General features: G+C 36.1%; 1 protein-coding gene across 2 annotated transcripts in view; it reads left to right on the top strand.

The window, feature by feature from the left end:
* Positions 1 to 3593: 3593 nt before the first annotated feature.
* Positions 3594 to 20118, top strand: part of med1 (mediator complex subunit 1) — a 127705-nt gene continuing 111180 nt past the window's right edge. For both annotated transcript variants that reach the window (XM_067369639.1, XM_067369638.1), the window contains exon 1: positions 3594 to 3912. In XM_067369639.1, the coding sequence (XP_067225740.1) occupies positions 3819 to 3912 (94 nt within the window). In that variant the 5' untranslated portion in view covers positions 3594 to 3818. The remainder of the gene's footprint in view (positions 3913 to 20118) is intronic.

Here is a 20118-nt window from a genome sequence, read left to right as displayed (position 1 = left end):
ACCGAATGGAATGCTCATTCTCTCTCTAAGCGCGTCCATGAGGAGATGATGAGAGTCAATGTCAACTTCATCTTTGCAGCCGACACCGATTCAGAAAACATTACTTTATTAATAAACAATTCATGTCTCCTTGCTGTTTTGGTCACATTCATAAGACCAATATCGATTCCCAGGCTGTAAGATCAACAGATCCTTAGATACTTTGATCTCCTGAGATATGGTGTCATGAATCCTGTCAAGTTCCGGACTACAGTTCCCATCATCCTCTTTGCCAGTCATCATCAGTCACATGCACACACTCCTGTCCAATCACCAGTTGCCACATACACCTGCAACACATTACATGGACTATAAAACACTCATACACACACCACCTTGTTGCTAGGTCTTGTTTTCCCAAGTGTTGCATTACCAAGCGTTATATCCTGTCTGCCTGTCCTGTGTTACCGTTCCTGCCTGTCTCCTGTTTGTTGACCCGTTGCTGCCTGTCCTGACCATTGCCTGCACCCTGACTACGATTCTGCCTGTTCCTTGTTGTTCCCGTTTGCTCCCGTTTGACCCTGCCTGTATGACAACGCTCACTGTAAATAAAGCTTTGCACATGGATCCCTACCTGAGTCCCGCCTTCGTTACATATGGACAGCACAAACGCATACAGCCATTTGTCTCCACACCCCACAGCGTGAAGTCAGGTATGCATCTTACTCTCTTTCTGAGCATTTGATGTTTTGTATTAATCACCTTTGAATTGATTATGTAATTGGCATGATACATTTACCTGACTAATAAATTGTCACATTTGATTTATTCTGACTTACTCTGAAATTATTGACTTCAGTAGATTACGATGTATCCATTGTTACCGCAAATCTGCGTCAGGTTAGTAACGGACTAAAGTCCAGTTGAGTGGAGCATAGGGCACACTAACTGTGATTTTAGAGCTCCGACTAACGCTTGGCATTAGTTCAAGTGTACTTAAGACTGTAAAGGCTAAAAAGGGAATTTCCGTTTAGGCAACAAATGTTGATCGACCAACCTAAATAGGGTGAGCCTTACCTCTGTTTATCGTAATGTTACTCTAGCTAAGTGTACATGGTAAAACCATGGCATAACCAAACCAAAGCTATTATAAGAGAAGTAATATTGGTCGACTTCCCTGTAAATAGTGGTTATGACCTCTGACTAGAGTTAGTGTTACTTTAATTCAAGTGTATACAGATCTAAGGGGACTACACAAATACTTTTAGACAGAGCAAGCATGAAAGCGGCCTTCTAAATAGTATAGTCAATTACCTCTGTCTAGTGACCAAGACTGGCGAGTTTGTGATCGTGGGCCCGCATATTAATGAATGGCCAGTGCGAGGACCCTGTGCGACACTGAGAACCGAATGAACAAGTACAATAAGAGTAAAGAGTCAAATAGAATATTCAAATGTAAAGCTAAATTATTATACAAATGACCAATAATCAATTGACATTTTAAACTAAATTCGAGGTCATGATAACATGGAGTCAGATAAAAGATTATTTGGAATTAAACTACTTTGCCACGCTGAAAAGACGGAACGCGCAAGAAACCTTCCCCGCCCGGTGGGAAACCGCCATTGGGCCGATTGGGCGGGTCTTACACAGGCTATATGTCACTAGGTGGGTAAATTAACCTGGTCGGGAGGTACTTGGAGTGTTCGCTCGGAGAAGACAACTCACTCAAAAGTATACGAGAAGAAGGGATGAGGGGACAGCGGTACAAGTTCTAAATCAACGCTAAATTATGGTAAGGCAAAAGGTCTAATAAATAACTATACATTTTAATAAATAAAATTTTTAGCATTTTTTGTACTATCATTTGTACTATCATGGGTATTTGAAGATATTTTTGAAAAATACAATTATTTACAAGGCTGTGAGAACAGTGCACTATTGCAGACTTATATACTGAGGTTTTAATTACATTATTTTAATATAGTCAGTCGTGAATTAATTGTCAGCTCTTATTTAGAAAAGTGCTTATTCAGGGGGCATGACATCACATTGAAGCAATACCCCTGATTGGCTGACTACACATGTGGATCGTAGTCACACACTCTGCGGAAAGATAGTATCAAAAAGATCTGTAGACGTGTGCAGTGGGATCTGTGAATGCCCTGTGATCTGCAAACACAGATTCAACACTTGCTGTGCTAAAATTCTGAAAACAAAAGCAACACAATCTACAAACAAATAATAATCCTCATGTGCAGACAAATCACTTTGCATTCATTCAAATTCTGGTTGTCAAGTACAAGTCACTGATTTCTATTTGTGAATCATGAAGAGTCTGTTTGTGGATTTTTTTATCTATTTGTAGATCTTGTTTTACATTTGCGGATCATTAGGAGTTTGTTTGCAGATTTGGAATTTATTTACAGATTGTGTTTTACATTTGCAGATTTAAAATTTATTTGTAGATCTCGTTTTGTGTTTACAAACTGTAATATGCACTTTTGACTCATAGTCTCTTCATTTTCAATGATTATGGCATTATTTTGTCACAACAGCGAAACAATAGTGTCAGAATTATGAAAACAAACGTGACACAATCTACAAACAGAACATGATCTTCACCTGCAAACAAGTCACTTTACATTCATTCAAATTCTGGTTTTCAAGTACAAGTGTGAATCAGGATGTTTATTTGTGGATTTTTAATCTTTTTGTAGATCATGCTTTATATTTGTGGATCACAAAGAGTTTGTTTGAGGACTTTTTTTTATCTATTTGTAGATCTTGTTTTACATTTGCGGATCATGAGGACTTTGTTTGCGGATTTTTTATCCAGGCTATTTGTAGATTGTGTTTTGTGTTTACAAGTTGTAATATCTATTTGTGACTTTTAGTCTGTCCATTTTCAATGGTTTTGGCATCAATTTACCCCCATAGTAGACCATCTGGCTAAACAGGCTTTGAAACATGCAGAAATTGACATTAAAGTGTCAATGAGTAAAGCAGAAGTAAAAGGGTTAATAGCAAATGAAACAAGAAAGAAATGGCAGAAGGAGTGGGATAGTGGAACAAAAGGTAGACACTTTCATCATATTCGAGAGAAAGTAGGTCTATAAAGAAGAAAGTTTGGCAAGAGGAAAGATTTTTTAATGTCAAGAATGCCTATTGGACATTAAATCATATCTGCATAGAATGGGGACGCATATGAAAATGGAAACTGTGGTCAATGTGGTCAAGCAGAATCAGTAGAGCACATACTTATAGAGTGTGAAGGAACACGATTTAAACTAATTCAAGCTTTAAGATCTTTCGGAATAATTTGTCTCTTCAGGTTCTGTTAGGAAATGGCCCAAAACAAATGTTGATTCATAATATTTCATTTCATTATTTTCTTAAAACAAAAAAGACTGATTAATAGAATTTAGGATACAGTTGTATTTTTTTGTTTGTTTTTAATTATTGAATTATCGTTTTCAAACTTCCCAACCATTATGCGCTCCACACTCCTATCCAGTAGGTGGCGGGAATGCACCATTTAAATTGTTCTGGCAACCGCCATTAACACCAGAAGAAGAAGATACACGCGCAAGTAGGTGGCGACATGCAGACAGGATGCAATGCGCCAAAAAAAAAAAAACAGAAGAAGATGACGTCAGTGCATTCTTGATCTATTACATCTCCTTTGTTGTACAGTTTTTCATATGACTTTGTTATTTGTTCGCGGTATATTTTGACTGGGGCTAAACTATTTTAATACAACGGGGTCCTGATGTATTGTTGAGAGCGTCTTTCTGCTTTACTGGTATTGGGTCAACTCTTGTGTGCCCGTTCTGAAGATGGCGGCGATGCTGAGTATCAGCCCGGGCGCAGACTCATCCCACAGCGGCACAGCCGCGGGCTCCGAGCGGCTCCGAGCGGAAGATGGATCCGGTACAGCACATTTACCTATTTACTGAAAACATATCTCACATACATGCATACTATTTATTTGCATCATGTGCATTTCATATCGGCAGATTATTTGGACATTATTGATTGCTCCAAGTCAGCAACGTTCGTAGGCATATGTTTCAAGTCAGCAACATTCTGTGGGTTCATAGACATGTTCTAAAGCAACACAATTGTAGACAGCATTGACTTATTGTCTCCTACAGAGATTAATAATCATTTTAAACAGTTGTATTAATCTTTGTACGCTAGCGATACAATCAATGATCCTACCACCTGAGATCTTTTTAAACGGCTGTAATTTACCAATGCTAGACCAGGAAGACAGAAAATGTCTTTGAACTTAGATGAGTTAAATGACACTAAGGCCTGGTTTCACAAGACAGGGCTTAGATTAAGTCAGGATTAGGCCTTAGTTCAGTTAGGATATTTAAGTAGCTTTTATAAAGATGCCTTAGAAAAAAACATTACTGGTGTGCGCTCATGAGATAAAACGATGGCTCTGACAAATTTTAAGATATGTCAGTGCAAGTTACTTTCAGTTAAAACAGCTCAAACATGCATTTTAGTCTTGGAATAAGGTTAAGACTTGTCTGTTAAAATCGGGGGTATAAAATCACTTTAAAGGGTTAGTTCACCCCAAAATGAAAATTACCCCATGATTTACTCAACCTCAAGCCATCCTAGGTGTATGACTTCATTCTTTCAGATGAATACAATTGGAGTTATATTAAATAATGTCCTGGCTCTTAAGCTTTATAATGGTAGTAAATAGAGGATGAGGTTTTGAAGCCCAAAATAGTTAAACCATCCATCATAAAATATAACGGCTCCGTTGGTTAATAAAGTAAGGCGACGCATTTGTGTAAGACAAAATATTTTCATAAATATATCAAAAACTAAAATAATTAGCTTCCGACTAGGGTTGGGAATCGTGAGAAATTTTCCGATTCCGGTTCTGCCTAACGATTCCGGTTCCGGTTCCATTAAAATAAACAACTATTAAAAAATAGTAGTAAGGGAAAAATGCACCATACTCGACTCACAGTCCTTTGTGTTAAATTAATTTAACTAACTGTTAATCTCAACAAATTCGCTAACACTTTACAATAACGTTCATTAGTTAACATTAGTTAACTACATTAACATGAACTAATAATGAACTGCATTTCTACAGCATTTATAATCTTTGTTAATGTTAATTTCAACATTTACATTATTAAAATCAAGAGTTGTATTTGTTAACATTAGTTAATGCACTGTGAAGTAACATGAACAAACTCTGAATTGCTGTATTTTTATTAACATTAACAAAGATTAAAAAATACAGTAACAAAGGTATTACTGATATTTAGTTCATAAATGAACCTTATAAAGTGTTAACACAAATTAGAAAGGATGCTTGAACACACATGTAAGATGGTGAAGATGTCAGACAGGTGAAACAGAATATTTTTGTAAGTTGGATTCATAAAGACTTGTTTCTGACAGAATGATTCATTGATAGACACATTTTTAACAGTAAATTTGTTGTCACCTAGTAGTGTAACAATGCAATCGATACAGTCGTCATTTTCAGAACAGAAGGTAATTTATTATACATAAACATCAGCATTTCTATCTAAATAATAAACTTTTGTATACTTCTGTTATAATTGGAATAGGCCCATTTTTCACACAGAAATAATGATACTTTGCTTTTAAAATGAGTCAGAAGTCTAAAGTGAGAATTTTAAGGAGAAATGTCAGAGGATTTTTATATAAGTGAAGAGGAGCTTAAAATTGTTTGCACAATTGTTGCACAGCCCTCTTTGTTTGAACAGCAAAAGGCGTCAAAGCTTATGCTAATCTTACATCCCATAAGGGGTTACTCTTTTGGCACAAGTTGACGCGTGTACGGCTGTCTGCCAGAAGCCAGTTATTTAAAGTGTCATGAAAATAATATTAAAATATTTTCCTTACCTTTACGAGCACAACAGTCTAATGATAAACGACACATAATTTAACAAAGAAAGAATAAAGACATAGTTACTTTATTTTTTTTGGTCCATTCTTCTTTGAATTTGGACCCCCCTAGAGGGACTGATGTCCACCCACCACAGTCTCACAAAATCCTGTGGGAAACACTGTATATAAAGTTGGTACGGAAAGTATTCAGACCCCCTTAAATGTTTCACTCTTTGTTATATTGCAGCCATTTGCTAAAATCATTTGTTCATTTTTTTCCTCATTAATGTACACACAGCACCCCATATTGACAGAAAAACACAGAATTGTTGACATTTTTCCAGATTTATTAAAAAAGAAAAACTGAAATATCACATGGTCCTAAGTATTCAGACCCTTTGCTCAGTATTTAGTAGAAGCACCCTTTTGATCTAATACAGCCATGAGTCTTTGGGAAAGATGCAACAAGTTTTTCACACTTGGATTTGGGGATTCCTCTGCCATTCCTCCTTGCAGATCCTCTCCAGTTCTGTCAGGTTGGATGGTAAACGTTGGTGGACAGCCATTGTTAGGTCTCTCCAGATGCTCAATTGGGTTTAAGTCAGGGCTCTGGCTGGGCCATTCAAGAACAGTCACAGATTTGTTGTGAATCCAGGAAATTTTCCGTCATTGCCAGATTTATTTATTTATTTTTTTTTGCAGTGATGGAAAAATCTGAAGGCCGTCCATCATTTTGACAGATTACACTGAGGCTGATGTAACTTGTAACTGTAATTCCCACCCCTGTCCAGTTGGTGGTGAGTCCGCTCCAGTGTGGCAACAGAGCGCGAGTTCAGTCTGCAGAATAAAATGAAAACCAGTCCCTCCAGAAAAACACAGAATTTTTGGGGGATTTTTGCGGGCTAAAATGCTTGATTTTGCGGCACGTTTTCTTAAAAAAAAGCGATGGAATATGCAGGATATTTTTGCAATTTTATGCGATGAAATTGTGGGAACTTGCCAAAACTGCCGTTTGATGAAAAACAGAAAAAAATAAAAGGTGATTCCCCCAACACCCTGTTCTCACTAGGCTACTACTTTAATGTAAAGAGTAATTTCCTATTACTTCCTATGATAAGCAAGCATACTAAATCACAGAATATTTAAGTTCTCATTCTGTTTTATTTCAGACCTTAACACATGGCTCAAACTTACAAAACATTGAGTCAAACAAGTTCTGTAGCTTTAGAAAAGGAATATGAGTATGTAGAAAGGCGCTATATAAAATAAACGTATTATTATTAATATCCAAAAACTTCTATAAAAATGAATAATGGTACGCAGTTTTTCGTGTGCATATGATACGCACTTTATGGCGTGTACATGATAAGCTCTTGGTTAGGATGGGGGTGGTGGAGTGGGGAGTTCATATGTATAATACGCCATAAAGTGCGTATCATATGCACGCGAAAAACTGCGTACCATAAGCACGCCAAAACTCATTTTGGCGTATATATTCTACGGGATTACAAACTCGTACTATTGATACGCATTTTCGTGTGATCGGGCTCGTTCATTATTATTCTTAATGAAAAACACAACAACAAAACAGTACAATGACAAACTCGCTTAAATATGCGCTTTTACATTTCGCTTGTCAACCAAATTTTCCTCCCTCGTCATTTAAAAAATTAGGCGAAATGGGTGAAGTGACTTGAAATCTGATTCCTGCTGCTCACTGAATTGAGCAGATGTGCTCCGTTTTAACTGTCTGAAAATAGACTAACTAAACTAACTAAAACGGTCATGGTGGGCAAGTGAAGTGTTTAATTGATGTAACCGGTGTTGCAGCTGTCGATCTCAGCAATATGTAAGTAAAGTAACATCACACGAGTATACTGTTTCTCAGAGTATTGGCATGATTGAAAATGTCATATACTTACTGATCTGATTGAAGTCCAATAAACAAGCTGATATTGGGTGATTTAATACTGTCTGTTTTTGCTCTATTTCGTGAAAACAGTTTCAAACAAAGCTACACCAGAACTGTTGCGTATCTCCAAGCAACGGTGATTCCTCCTGAATGAATCTGCGTTTTGAACGACTGAATGAATGACTCGCACATTAAGATTTACCGCCACCTACTGGCTGTTTTATTTTCATATTTACAGTTGTTTTTACTTAAAATATTAAACTTTTAAAGATTTATTTATTTAATTTACATTTTTCTAAATTTAAAAAAATATATTTAGCAGTCAAAAAATGATCATAAGCAGTCTATGTAAATGTCTAAATAATACCACTTCAGATGGAGCTTCTGTGCCACTTCTGCAGTGCAAAGATGGATTTTTTTTTGAGGATTTCTTTTGATTGGTAAAAGTCTGATTGGGTCTTATTATCCTAACTGAATTTATTGTTTAACATTTTAAAAACAAATTTTCTATTTTAATTTAAGAAATTTATTAAATATGATGCATAGATTTAATAAGATTAGAAAAACTGCCCTTATAATGGTACAAATGCCCCAGGAAATTAATTTAAAGGGGCAAATATCACCCTGTAATGGGAAAGTTAGTGTCTGTTATTGAACAGAACGTGCTCCTAAATTTTTGATTGTGCTCCTAAATTTTTTTCATTAGGAGCACAAGTGCTCCTAAAGAAATATTTTACTGTAGAGCCCTGCACAGTGACCCAAATTTCAAAATTGAGATTTTGGTATCAATGGAAAGATGAGACAGCAAGCTTTAAAATGATAGTCATACCTTGAAGGGTTTTAAAGATATACCCATTTGAATTATGGTTGTCTGCCCTCTTTTTCCAATTGAAAACCTGAGAAAATCGCTTTTAAAGTTTTTTTTGCCTGTTTTTTGTTGATATCTTTCAAAATCCATTGCATTTAAAGGGATAAACTATTTATTTTACAGCTTAATTTGACCAAAGACATTTATATATATATAAATGCTAAACCAGGCTGAAGCTCAAATTATTTGAAAGTATTTATTTGAATTAACCCTTTAAGACCTGAAGGCTTTAGAGTTTTTTTTTTTTTTTCTTTCTTTTTCTGAGCGACACACACAAAAGTAAAGACTCATAACTCCAAAACTCTAGAAAGGGGAGTCAAAAGGTAGGTATCATTTGATAGAAAACATTTTAAATTTTAAGAAAATACAAATTACATTACATTTGGACATTTTCTTGCTGAGAAACGGCTGATAAAATACAAAAATATGTATACTTTTTTTTAAATATTTTTTTTTTTTTTTTTGACATGGAATAACTCAGGAACACAATAAGATCGCTAAAACAAATATTTTTTTGGTGATGCTCTCTTATATGTGAGCTGCGGCTGGTTCAAATTTCCTGGTGATATCATAAAGAATAGTTTGAAAATTGTTGTTCATTTTTTCCGCAGCCAGGTGGCGCCAACGGGCGGTAAACTCCGGTTTAGAGGTGCTTCTCAGCACTCGTTAGGAGATTTTCAAAATGGTTAGACGCATTCAAAAGATGAGATTCTAAGCTTTAAAATTATATCTATTTTGTGTTATTCCACGTTGGAAAATGAACATGGATGGTTCCGGGATCATTGGATACACACTGCATCCCAGAGAGATGAGAGAAATGTTTTTAGCCAAGTATGTTAAATCATTCTGTGAGTAATATCTTGTGATCATCGCAATATATTATATTGATTTTGGATTCATTTTAATCTTGAGAATCTGCTTTAAATATTGATGTGCCATTTTTATGATCTGTGCATTTTTCATGAAGTTATGAGCACGTGAAATATAACATGGTTGTATTCAGTTAGCTGCTGTGCTATTTTTCTTGTAAACGCATATTACTCAGACTCATTAGAGGGTGAAAACAATACAACAGAAGCATGTTGGAGGCTTGATATGAAAGTTTAAAGTCTTTGGTTTTGTATGCAAAAAGAATTTTTGTGCTACCTATATGGATTCAATTTATATTGGCTTTTAAAGAGAGACACGCAAATGGGAGTTTTATTTTATAAGGCGCGCTAGTCTGACAAGAGGATGGCTGGACCGATCGCGTGCCTGTCAGTCGAAACGGGGCTTCCCATTGTTAAAAATCAGCGTTTAGGTCAGTGTATTTACATTTCTAAGCTTTTTGATTGGTTCTATACAACGTGTAACACCATATTTGTAGAGCAGAGATAATGATGTTTCAGGGGATACCGGTGTTATGAAATATTCGGTGTCTGAGATTTTCGGTGACACTGGGCGGAGCTTACATGAATATTTACGAGTTTCCTGTTTTGAGTTAAAACGCCACTGAAAATGTTAGTGGATTGTCCTTGGATCACTGTTTTCTGTAACGTGATTGTGTTTCCGCGTCGAATAAATTTATGATTCTTTTTTTTATTAATAACTGTTTATGTATGCTCAATAGTTTGTAGGTTACATTGTGTCGTGAGATATAGAACCCTGATAACACACGTACATCTCAGAGACGTCTATTTGATGTGTGTGTTTACGTCTGGAAGACGTATTATTTAGGGTGTTTGCTCATCTGGAATACGTCTATAGGACGTATCCTGTCAGATGTCAAATAGACGTTTAGAAGACGTCTTTAAGATGTTTATGATTTAGAATGTATCCCAGATAGCACACGTACGTCTGCAAGACGTCTGTTAAAGATCACATCATCTGGAAAGCATCTGCTGTTTACAAACATCTAATAGACGTCTTTAAGATGTCAGTTTTACATACATTCTAAATCATAAACATCTTAAAGACGTCTTCTAAACGTCTATTTGACATCTGACAGGATACGTCCTATAGACGTATTCCAGATGAGCAAACACCCTAAATAATACGTCTTCCAGACGTAAACACACACATCAAATAGACGTCTCTGAGATGTACGTGTGTTATCAGGTAAAACTGACATCTTAAAGACGTCTATTAGATGTTTGTAAACAGCAGATGCTTTCCAGATGAAGTGATCTTTAACAGACGTCTTGCAGACGTACGTGTGCTATCTCTATCGTTAGGAAATGAGCCAACATCGAGTTTGTTTGTTTTAGTAGGCTACAACTGTTTTGATTTCATTTTAGTTCGTTTGAGAAGATAACTTGTATAAATGTATCTGTGGTTGCACAATAGAAGTTTCAGTTGTGATTGTGTAATTGCCTATTGCTTTCTCAGATAGCCTGCATAACTTTAACCATACATTATTATTTTTAAAACACATTGAGAGTTAGATTTATGTTCCGTTTATGTTTTTGACATTAATGTCAAATTTCTTTATCCTTTTCCTGCAAAACACACAATGCTCTATATGAATAGAAACATGAGACAGTGATATTAGGTTCCCTGCAGCACTTTCACAAGGTTTTATTTTAATGCGCTTTCCACAACAATTAAAATGTTAAAATTTAATTATGAGGAATATTATTGTTATATGGATAATCAGACATATATACGTACTACTGTGATTGTTCTGTCATTTCTTAATTGCTTGCTCAGTTGGTAAATATTTTTAAAGAGACTTTATTAAATCCTAAATTTTTTTTTTTTTTTTTTTTTTTTTTTTTTTTTTTTCCATATTATTAGGAAACATTCTCAATCTTTTTTCCCACAAAATGATGCATTTCATTGACAAAAACAAATTTAATGTGGAAAAAACATGAAGCACTGTGAATCAGGATTCAGTTTAACACATGGTGATATGAAACTATATGGAACTAAATGATCAAACCTGCAGTATATTCACAATGAAATGTTTTAGTTCTATTCTACAAGCTTTCCATAACAATTAAAATTGTATTTGTTAAATTAGCTACTAAAATAATAGACCATGTAGTAATTTGCATATCTGTAATATCAAAGATGAAAGTAAATAATGAGAGTAGTTTCACTTTGAATAAAAAAAGAGCAACTGATTCTGTGTTGGAATTTTATTCACAAATGAGAAGTCATGACATATGACATATTTAATTAGCAAAAACACTTGTATTTAAACCTACATTAACACACTTTACACAGGGTCTTGGGATCCCAGACAAGAGCAGACCAAACTTTAACTTGTGATCCCAGTGATTCCAGCCTTTGATACTGACACATTCAATCTGAAATATATAATAAAATGACATTACAACAAACATGTATTATTAATTTTTAATACACTGTCATGTTCTAAACAAAGTGAAAAATAAAAGTGTATGCTTTGTCTGGTGTAGGCTACAGTGATATTTATTGGCAAAAGTCATATTTGGGAATGAAAGAATACTGGCTATAGATATTATATTAGTTATCACGATGCGTAAATCACCGTGGCCTATTTGGATAATAAATAAACTATATTTAAAGTACATTAACATGGTTTCTTGCATGTGCGCAATTTTTGAAACATATATAGAAATTCAAGTCTACCCAGATTAGAAGTGCTTCTGCAAACTAGGAAAGTTTACTGCTGCCTTCACCACAGGAGTTTACAATTAATATTATGCTAGCATACCTGTTGGCAAACTTTCAAAACTATGCTTAAAAGACTCAAGGTAATACAGAAACAACAAAAATAGGCTACCTAAAACACCCGTTTAGCGAATCCTAACGACACCTCTGGCGAATCTGTGTTCATATCAAACATAGCTAACACATGACACAACATATCACAATATAGCTTAGGCTATATATAAAATCTTGTGCATCAATAAAAGTTAGAATAAGCTTCACTTCGCTTAACGCTGAAACATATGCTAATTACCTTTAATGTAAGCCGAAGAGCGTGCACTAACATTTTCAGTGGCGCTTTAACTCAAAACAGGAAACTCGTGAATATTCATGTAAGCTCCGCCCAGTGTCACCGAAAATCTCAGACAACGAATATTTCATAACACCGGGAAATGCTCATAAGTGACAGAGGAGTTGAGAAGTTCATTTCCAGCGAATTTAGTAAAACCATGTCAAATTTAATAGCCATTTAAATACCTTTACTCAATTATCTGGGCTACGAAACTTTGGGAGATTATTTTTGAAAGTCTGTTCTTTGAAATTAGCAAAAAATCGATTTTGTTTTTCCACATTATTGGCCCATATCTTAAAATAGAACGTTGCGACTTCTGACTCATTTCGCCAGAGCAGGTCACATATTAAAGGAATACTCCACCGTTTTTTCATATTATGTTATTCCCTTAACTAAGACGAGTTGATACATACCTCTCTTGTCTCAGTGCGTGCACTAAATCGCTCTGTCTTGCGGCGAAACTTTGTTAGCACTTAGCTTAGCCCAGTTCATTCAATAGGGGCCAAGCAGAGGGGGCCAATACCATAGCAAGTGCTCGGGAGCACTTTGACTTGGCGCAGTAATATCTTCACTCGTGAAAAGTCCCCCACTCCCTCTCCTGTAAAAGTCACGTTGGTTCTATTGACGGAAATAAGAGGGAGGAGGAGAGAGAGCGGGGGCCGTTGAGAGGACTTTTCACGAGTGAAGATATTACTGCGCCAAGTCAAAGTGCTCCCGAGCACTTGCTATGGTATTCCGCCATACAATATAGTTATCCCTTTTACACGCTTAGAAAAGCGCAACGTTTTGTTTTGTGTCACCGTCCTAGGTCGAGTTACACTACTCGAGTAACTGTATTTAAATAGGGAAAACGTGGAGGTGTTTGGTAGCTTCTCTGCTTGGCCCCTATTGAATGAACTGGGCTAAGCTAAGTGCTAACAAAGTTTCGCCGCAAGACAGAGCAATTTAGTGCATGCACTGAGACGAGAGAGGTATGTATCAACTCGTCTTAGTTAAGGGAATTCCAACCTTTAATGGAAAAAGTGTCATTACACTGTATTCAGCACAAACTAGGCTACAATAATATGTGAGGAACATGTATGTACATGTTTGTGTTTTTGAAGGAATAACGTTTATGCGTGGTTATTGAAAAAACAAAAAACTTAAAGGTGCCCTAGAATCAGAATTTGAATTTTCCTCGGCATAGTTGAATAACAAGAGTTCAGTACATGGAAAAGACATACATTGAGTTTCAAACCCCATTGTTTCCTCCTTAAGTAAATCTCATTTGTTTAAAAGACTTCCGGAAAACACTCGGATCTCAACATGACACCGACTGTTACGTAACAGTCGGGATCATTAATATGTATGACCCCAATATGTGCATAATGCCAGCCCATTCGACGCATTAGACAAGGAAAGGCAGTATTAACGTCTGGATCTGTGCACAGACAAGGTAAGCAAGCAAGAACAACAGCGAAAAATGGCAGATGGAGCAATAATAACTGACATGATCCATGATATCATGATATTTTTAGTGATATTTGTAAATTGTCTTTCTAAATGTTTCATTAGCATGTTGCTAATATACTGTTAAATGAGGTTAGAGTTACCATCGTTTCTTACTGTATTCACGGAGACGAAGGTCGTTGCTATTTCCATTTTTAAACACTTGCAATCTGTATAATGCATAAACACAGCTTCATTCTTTATAAATCTCTCCAACAGTGTGTAATGTTAACTTTAGCCCGTTAGCCACAGAGCATTGCCTCAAACTAACACAAATCAAACGTAACCATCTAAATAAATACTTTACTCACATAATTCGAAGCATGCATGACGAACATCTTGTAAAGATCCATTTGAGGGTTATATTAGCTGTGTGAACTGTGTTTATGCAATGTATATAGTCAAGAGCTCGTGTGGCAGAGGAAGCGCATCTCTTAAAGGGGCCGTGCTGAAAAAATCAGTGCATAGTTAATGATGCCCCAAAATAGGCAGTAAAAACAATTAATTTAAAAAAATCTATGGGGTATTTTGAGCTGAAACTTCAGACACATTCAGGGGACACCTAGGACTTATATTACATCTTGTAAAAAAACAATCTAGGGCACCTTTAAGTCACTGAAATAAAGCCAAAAAATATATATTAAATCTTTGTTCACAAGACTTCTGGGTATTTGAGGTTGTAGACTAGAGCAGTGGTTCTCAAACTTTTCCCAGTGGGCCGCACAATGGTCCAAGTGCAAGTCTCACGGTCCGCATATAATTTACATATGACGTCACCAATGCAAACCTATCAGATTTAATGTTATGGTATTAGCAGATAATAATATTATGATGCCAAGATGTTGCACACAATAGATAACAAACAAAAACTATCTTACTGACATTAGCTTTACAGTAATAATCAGTAATGCTCAATAAACACACAAAATGTATATACATCACTTTAAGTTGCTATTTAATTCTGTATGACTCTCTTCAACAGCATCGCAATAGTCACCAAACAATCACATAAACGCCTTAATAAGCAAATGTTACTCAGCTCTTTTTACAAACAACATTAATCGCACTGTAGGCTAATTACAATCTCTGACGATATCAAGCATTCTGTCATGTCGCAATCCCTCGCGCAGCATCGGATCCGCGAGCGCACGGCCGAGTTGGGCTCATTCCAGCCGCGGGTGTGATGTGGTTATTTTTACTGATTTAAAATACATCAAACAAACACATCAAATTCACAGTTCAGTCTTTTGAAATTGTAGGTTTTGCTTGTCAAGTACTTTACTACAGAGCAAACAGGAAGGCTGCCCATCTTGCTCATTAACAGTAAACTGATTCTTCCATTCTTCTTACCTTTGCTGCTGATGCTGCGACTCTTCTTGTTTGCATGTTTCTTCATTTTATCTTCCACATTTAGCTTTTCTCCTTTAAACAAATTTTAACAAATTTGACCATTTTGAGGCTTAAATTTACAAAATTAATGGCTACTGTTTGAATTCTTCCAAAGCGCACACTTGTGTTTGTTTCGTTAACTGATTGCGTAATTAGCCTACATTGCCTGATGTCTGAAAATAATAAATGCTCACCAAAATTATTTTATATGACAAATAAAGCATTATAGCTCATTTATATTTATTTAATTCACTTTCATTTAAATTTTAAAACAAAAATAAATTATATGCTATTTATTATTATTATTATTATTATTGTGGTCGGCATATCGCGGGCGCATTTCCATTTGTGACGGGCCGCAGGTTGAGAACCACTGCTCCACACCCATTCAAACGCTGCGTTGCGCGACTCACTGGATGTCATGGCAACTGAATCACGGAGGAAAACTTTAAATATCTCGCCTTCGCTTTAATTTCGGACCATCTCCAAAACACTAAACAAATTATTTTGACATGCGTTTATCAAAGTAGGAAATCCAGATTTTTAATCCCTTACACACAATTACTGCTGTTGAAATACAAAATGGAGGCGGGTCCGGATTGAATTCCCTCTGGGTCAGGAGTCCGGACTTTGAGAAGTGCTGGACTAGAGTTTTTGCTTCAAAATGAGGTAGAAATTATGCTGCTTGCTTGTTCATATAAAACAATAGAGAGATTTACATTTTCTAAAACATCTTTGGTCAAGAAACACAGTATGCGTGGAGGCGTGAATCATCATGAACAAAAGAATCTCATAAAGAGCTCTAATGACCTGCATAAATAATGAGCTCTTTCAGACCGGTAGGATGTGAAAAAACCCTCTGTTGATCATGTCTCAAATCTCATCATGGTGTAAATCAAACATGCAGAAAAAACAGCAATACTGTGAAATATTATCACGTTTTACCTCGTTTATCAATTGTTACCTCTATGGCATTTCATATAGGCTTTTAGCTTAAAAGCATGCACATTTGGAGAAATATTGATGGATTCTCATATGTTTGTCAATTTTCTATACAGAGGAATAATATTTATTCAGGATTTATTGTCATTACTATGAGCGCTGGGTACTTTGTTTTCAATTCATACTTGCAGCCGGAGGGCGCTCTGCCCCTTTTGTCCACAAATGCCTGCTTAAGAAGAATAGGCAATCCAGGAACTAACCGAACTAACAGAGGCCAGAGATCGCTAACTATGGCTATTCAAAACACTTTTCAAGACAATAAATACATGATTGAGACGATGTATGCATGCATTGACTGAATTTGCATCTGAATAGCGCTCCCTCAGTGGGCGTGGCCGCATTAGCGGATAATGAGCTGAATCACGGACTTTGACATGGCTCTCTTTTCGTACAGATTACATAAACACAGAATATTTGTTTTTCGATTTGACTTACACTATTTAAAACCTGACATTTCAATGTTTTTTTTAGACATAAGTCTAATTTTTTGTGATTAGTATTCACTAAGTTAGTTAGTTTTCTGAGAACTATCAGATTGGAGTTCGTTCAGAGGGAGACGAGAGATCACGCATCATGTTAGTTTTCTTTATTTTGCAAAAAGCACAACATTTTGTTTTTAATCTGAGTGTACACAAATAAAAGAAGATATTCCACAGATTAAAATGGTGTATAACTCTTAATTGTGTGTGCAACATTGACAGAGTATTTTGAGTCTCTTTTACACTGGTTAGAAAAAAAACCGCGGTGATCACGCTGGCGTGACCGCTGGCCAAGGAGTTAAAGGGCATATTGCAGGTTAGAGCTTTAGTGATTCAATGTATAGAAAAATAATGTATGAAATAGATTTTCTTGAAAAACACGCATAAATACGCTACATAGGCTTCTGGAGTCGTTTTTTGTGAGAGAATTTTACTTCCGCATCTGAAAAATGCCAAATCGGACGTGACGTCATTGAAGGGAGTGCGATCAATATAAACTAGGAAAACAATAGATCGCAATGACAGTTCGGACGCTGAGGAAATTTGTAAATGCTTATTTATACTCGTATAACTAATCACAGCCATACAATTAGCCTGCTATGTGATCAAGAGAGCAGGGACAGGCCAGAATTAGACAGAATAACGGTCAAAAGAGACAAATTGAGCTGTTGTGTGAGGAGAACAGGACAGAGACCGGTGTTAGCTTATAGATATAACGTTAGGTAACGACATGTGCTCAGATCACAATATTGTACAGATTATCATGAATCGGGCAATAGCAAAGCTATTGGTCATCTAGGAGTAGGCTTAACTGATTACTAACAGAAACGAATAAACTTTGACAAAGTGTAGCCTATGTCACACGCGTTAATATCCGTCCACACTAACGTTACGTGATATAGCCGTTTCTCTTCACGACTGATTTGGTAGTTAGCAAATGTAATAATCAAACACAAAACTTAAAATGTGCACCGTAAGTCTTCATCGAGCTGCATCTCTGACGGATCCGTGATCACGTCTCCCGCCGGCGGCCAAACAGTGTTACTGTATGTGTTTCATGTTATCCTTTATTCATTAATTCTGTGTTATGAGTTTATTCGGTGCCCATTCACTGATAGTGTGAGGATGTATATGACGCCGTGATTATGTAGAAGTGTGAACTTGAATGAATAAGTTTACATACATGGCATGCATGAAATCGGAGTATTTACATTACCAGCACATCATTCAAAACGGTTTAAGTTTAAAAACTGTGTAAGTGTGAGACTGTATGCATGTGTACATAATTTGTATTTATCAGTGTTGAAATTGATTCAAGTAAAAACGGTGAAGAAGCATAGCGTGTGTAAGTTTATTAATTTAATATTATCATTTACAGAAGTATTACAATGTTGAACTCCCATCATATCGCCAGGATGATGATCCTCCTGTCTATAATGAACGCGTTTTTCGACGCAGATGCAGAAGTGAAGTCCCGTCTCTTCACCTGCACAAAACAAACCCAGGTGTCGTGCCGAAAACTGATCGTCTGCCGAAAACTGACTGCCGTCCGCGGGAGCGCGCACAGCATGTTTTAACACTAGAACTACCAAGGCAGTCATTTTGACCGTTTTAAAGATTTGCAATGTAATAACTTTGTTGAAATAAAACCCATATAACTACAGTTCCATGACTTTTCTTAAATTAATGTAAATTTTATTTTAACATTGTTATTTTATTAAAATTTCAAAACACAAAAGAGTTCTGAGTATTTCTACCTTGAATGGCCATAGCGGTCAATTTGACCGCACATATTGCAGGCGTTGTATCTCCTCAACGCTTTTTTCCGCCGTTAAAGATGTGCTTAGCTGTTGCCTAGCAACCTTTCTCTGGCAGTTTTGTATGCTTTTGATAAGCTAAAACTTAGCTTTACCGTCAAAATGGCAACAAGAAAGAAAATGACTGTCACTGAGGTTTTATCCTTGCTTGAGAACATTGATGATGCAGAGTCTGATGGAGGAGCAGAGAGCGATGTCTCTTGACAGTTCGTCTGACACTGATTCTGAGGTTCTGAGTCCTAATATAACAGAACTATTTATTCATTCTAGATTTCATTAGAGGCTGCATAAAATTGTTTCCGATTCGTGTGGTCCAAACATTTCCGATAATGCTAAAGCATTGTAAACTCCAAAAGTCAAAATGTATTGAATAAAGACAGATGTAATCATTTCCAAAATTCACAATATGTTTTTATCTAACGAAATATTCTGCTTCATTTTATATTTGTTGACATTTTGACTTTCAAAAACAACATTTTAACTGCGGTGAAAAACTTTGATCTCCAGCTTGCCGGATGCAAATTGCAGAAAGCAAATTGCGGCATGCACTTTTGTGGGAGGTCTAGTAGCTCTTACACAATAATATCACGAACATATTATATTATGTATGCTTAAATTACCCCACATTTTTCATTAAACATGACCATAGAAGCTTTGAAGTAAATATAACATGAAAAAAATGACATTCACTGCTGTCTGGTATGAACAGTCAAAATGACCGCTATTGGCAGTTCTAGTAGTTATGGAATTCCGGTAGTGCTAGTGTTAAAGGGTTTCGCCCCTGTTTCTACACGTCTACAGCTGCTTTTATCATGATCAAACGGCCATAACCTGCAAATGCATATAACTCTGTGTCCGTGGTAATATGTCCGTGCTAATAGCAAAGAAACTTTTCATGTAACGCATAATCAAAATTATTCATTTAATTAATTTGCCGTACTGCTTAATCGCGATTACGTTTATTTAGTTTTGATTAAGTTGCTCGAGCATGATTTTTACGTGATTAACAGAAAGCCTATTTACTTGCTTTGTGCCAAACAATCCAGTCCTGTTTACGATGTGAAATACCTTTAAATGGTAAATAAAATCCATAAAATGCAGATTTACACTTGCCGAAAAGTGATTACAGCCTCTATTTAATGAGTGAACTGTTCTTTCTGCCTCAAAATGACTTGATTTCATTCATGGCTGTTATATTTGACAGATTATAGCTCATTCAGTTCTTTTTATGTGTTGAAATACCTTTAAATGGTCAATACAACCCATAAAATCAAGTTTTACACTTGCCGAAAAGTGATTACAGCCTCTATTTATTGAGT

The sequence above is a fragment of the Chanodichthys erythropterus genome, chromosome 19, assembly GCF_024489055.1.
Source record: "Chanodichthys erythropterus isolate Z2021 chromosome 19, ASM2448905v1, whole genome shotgun sequence".
Taxonomy (NCBI): domain Eukaryota; kingdom Metazoa; phylum Chordata; class Actinopteri; order Cypriniformes; family Xenocyprididae; genus Chanodichthys; species Chanodichthys erythropterus.
This window is presented reverse-complemented; position numbering and strand designations above follow the sequence as displayed.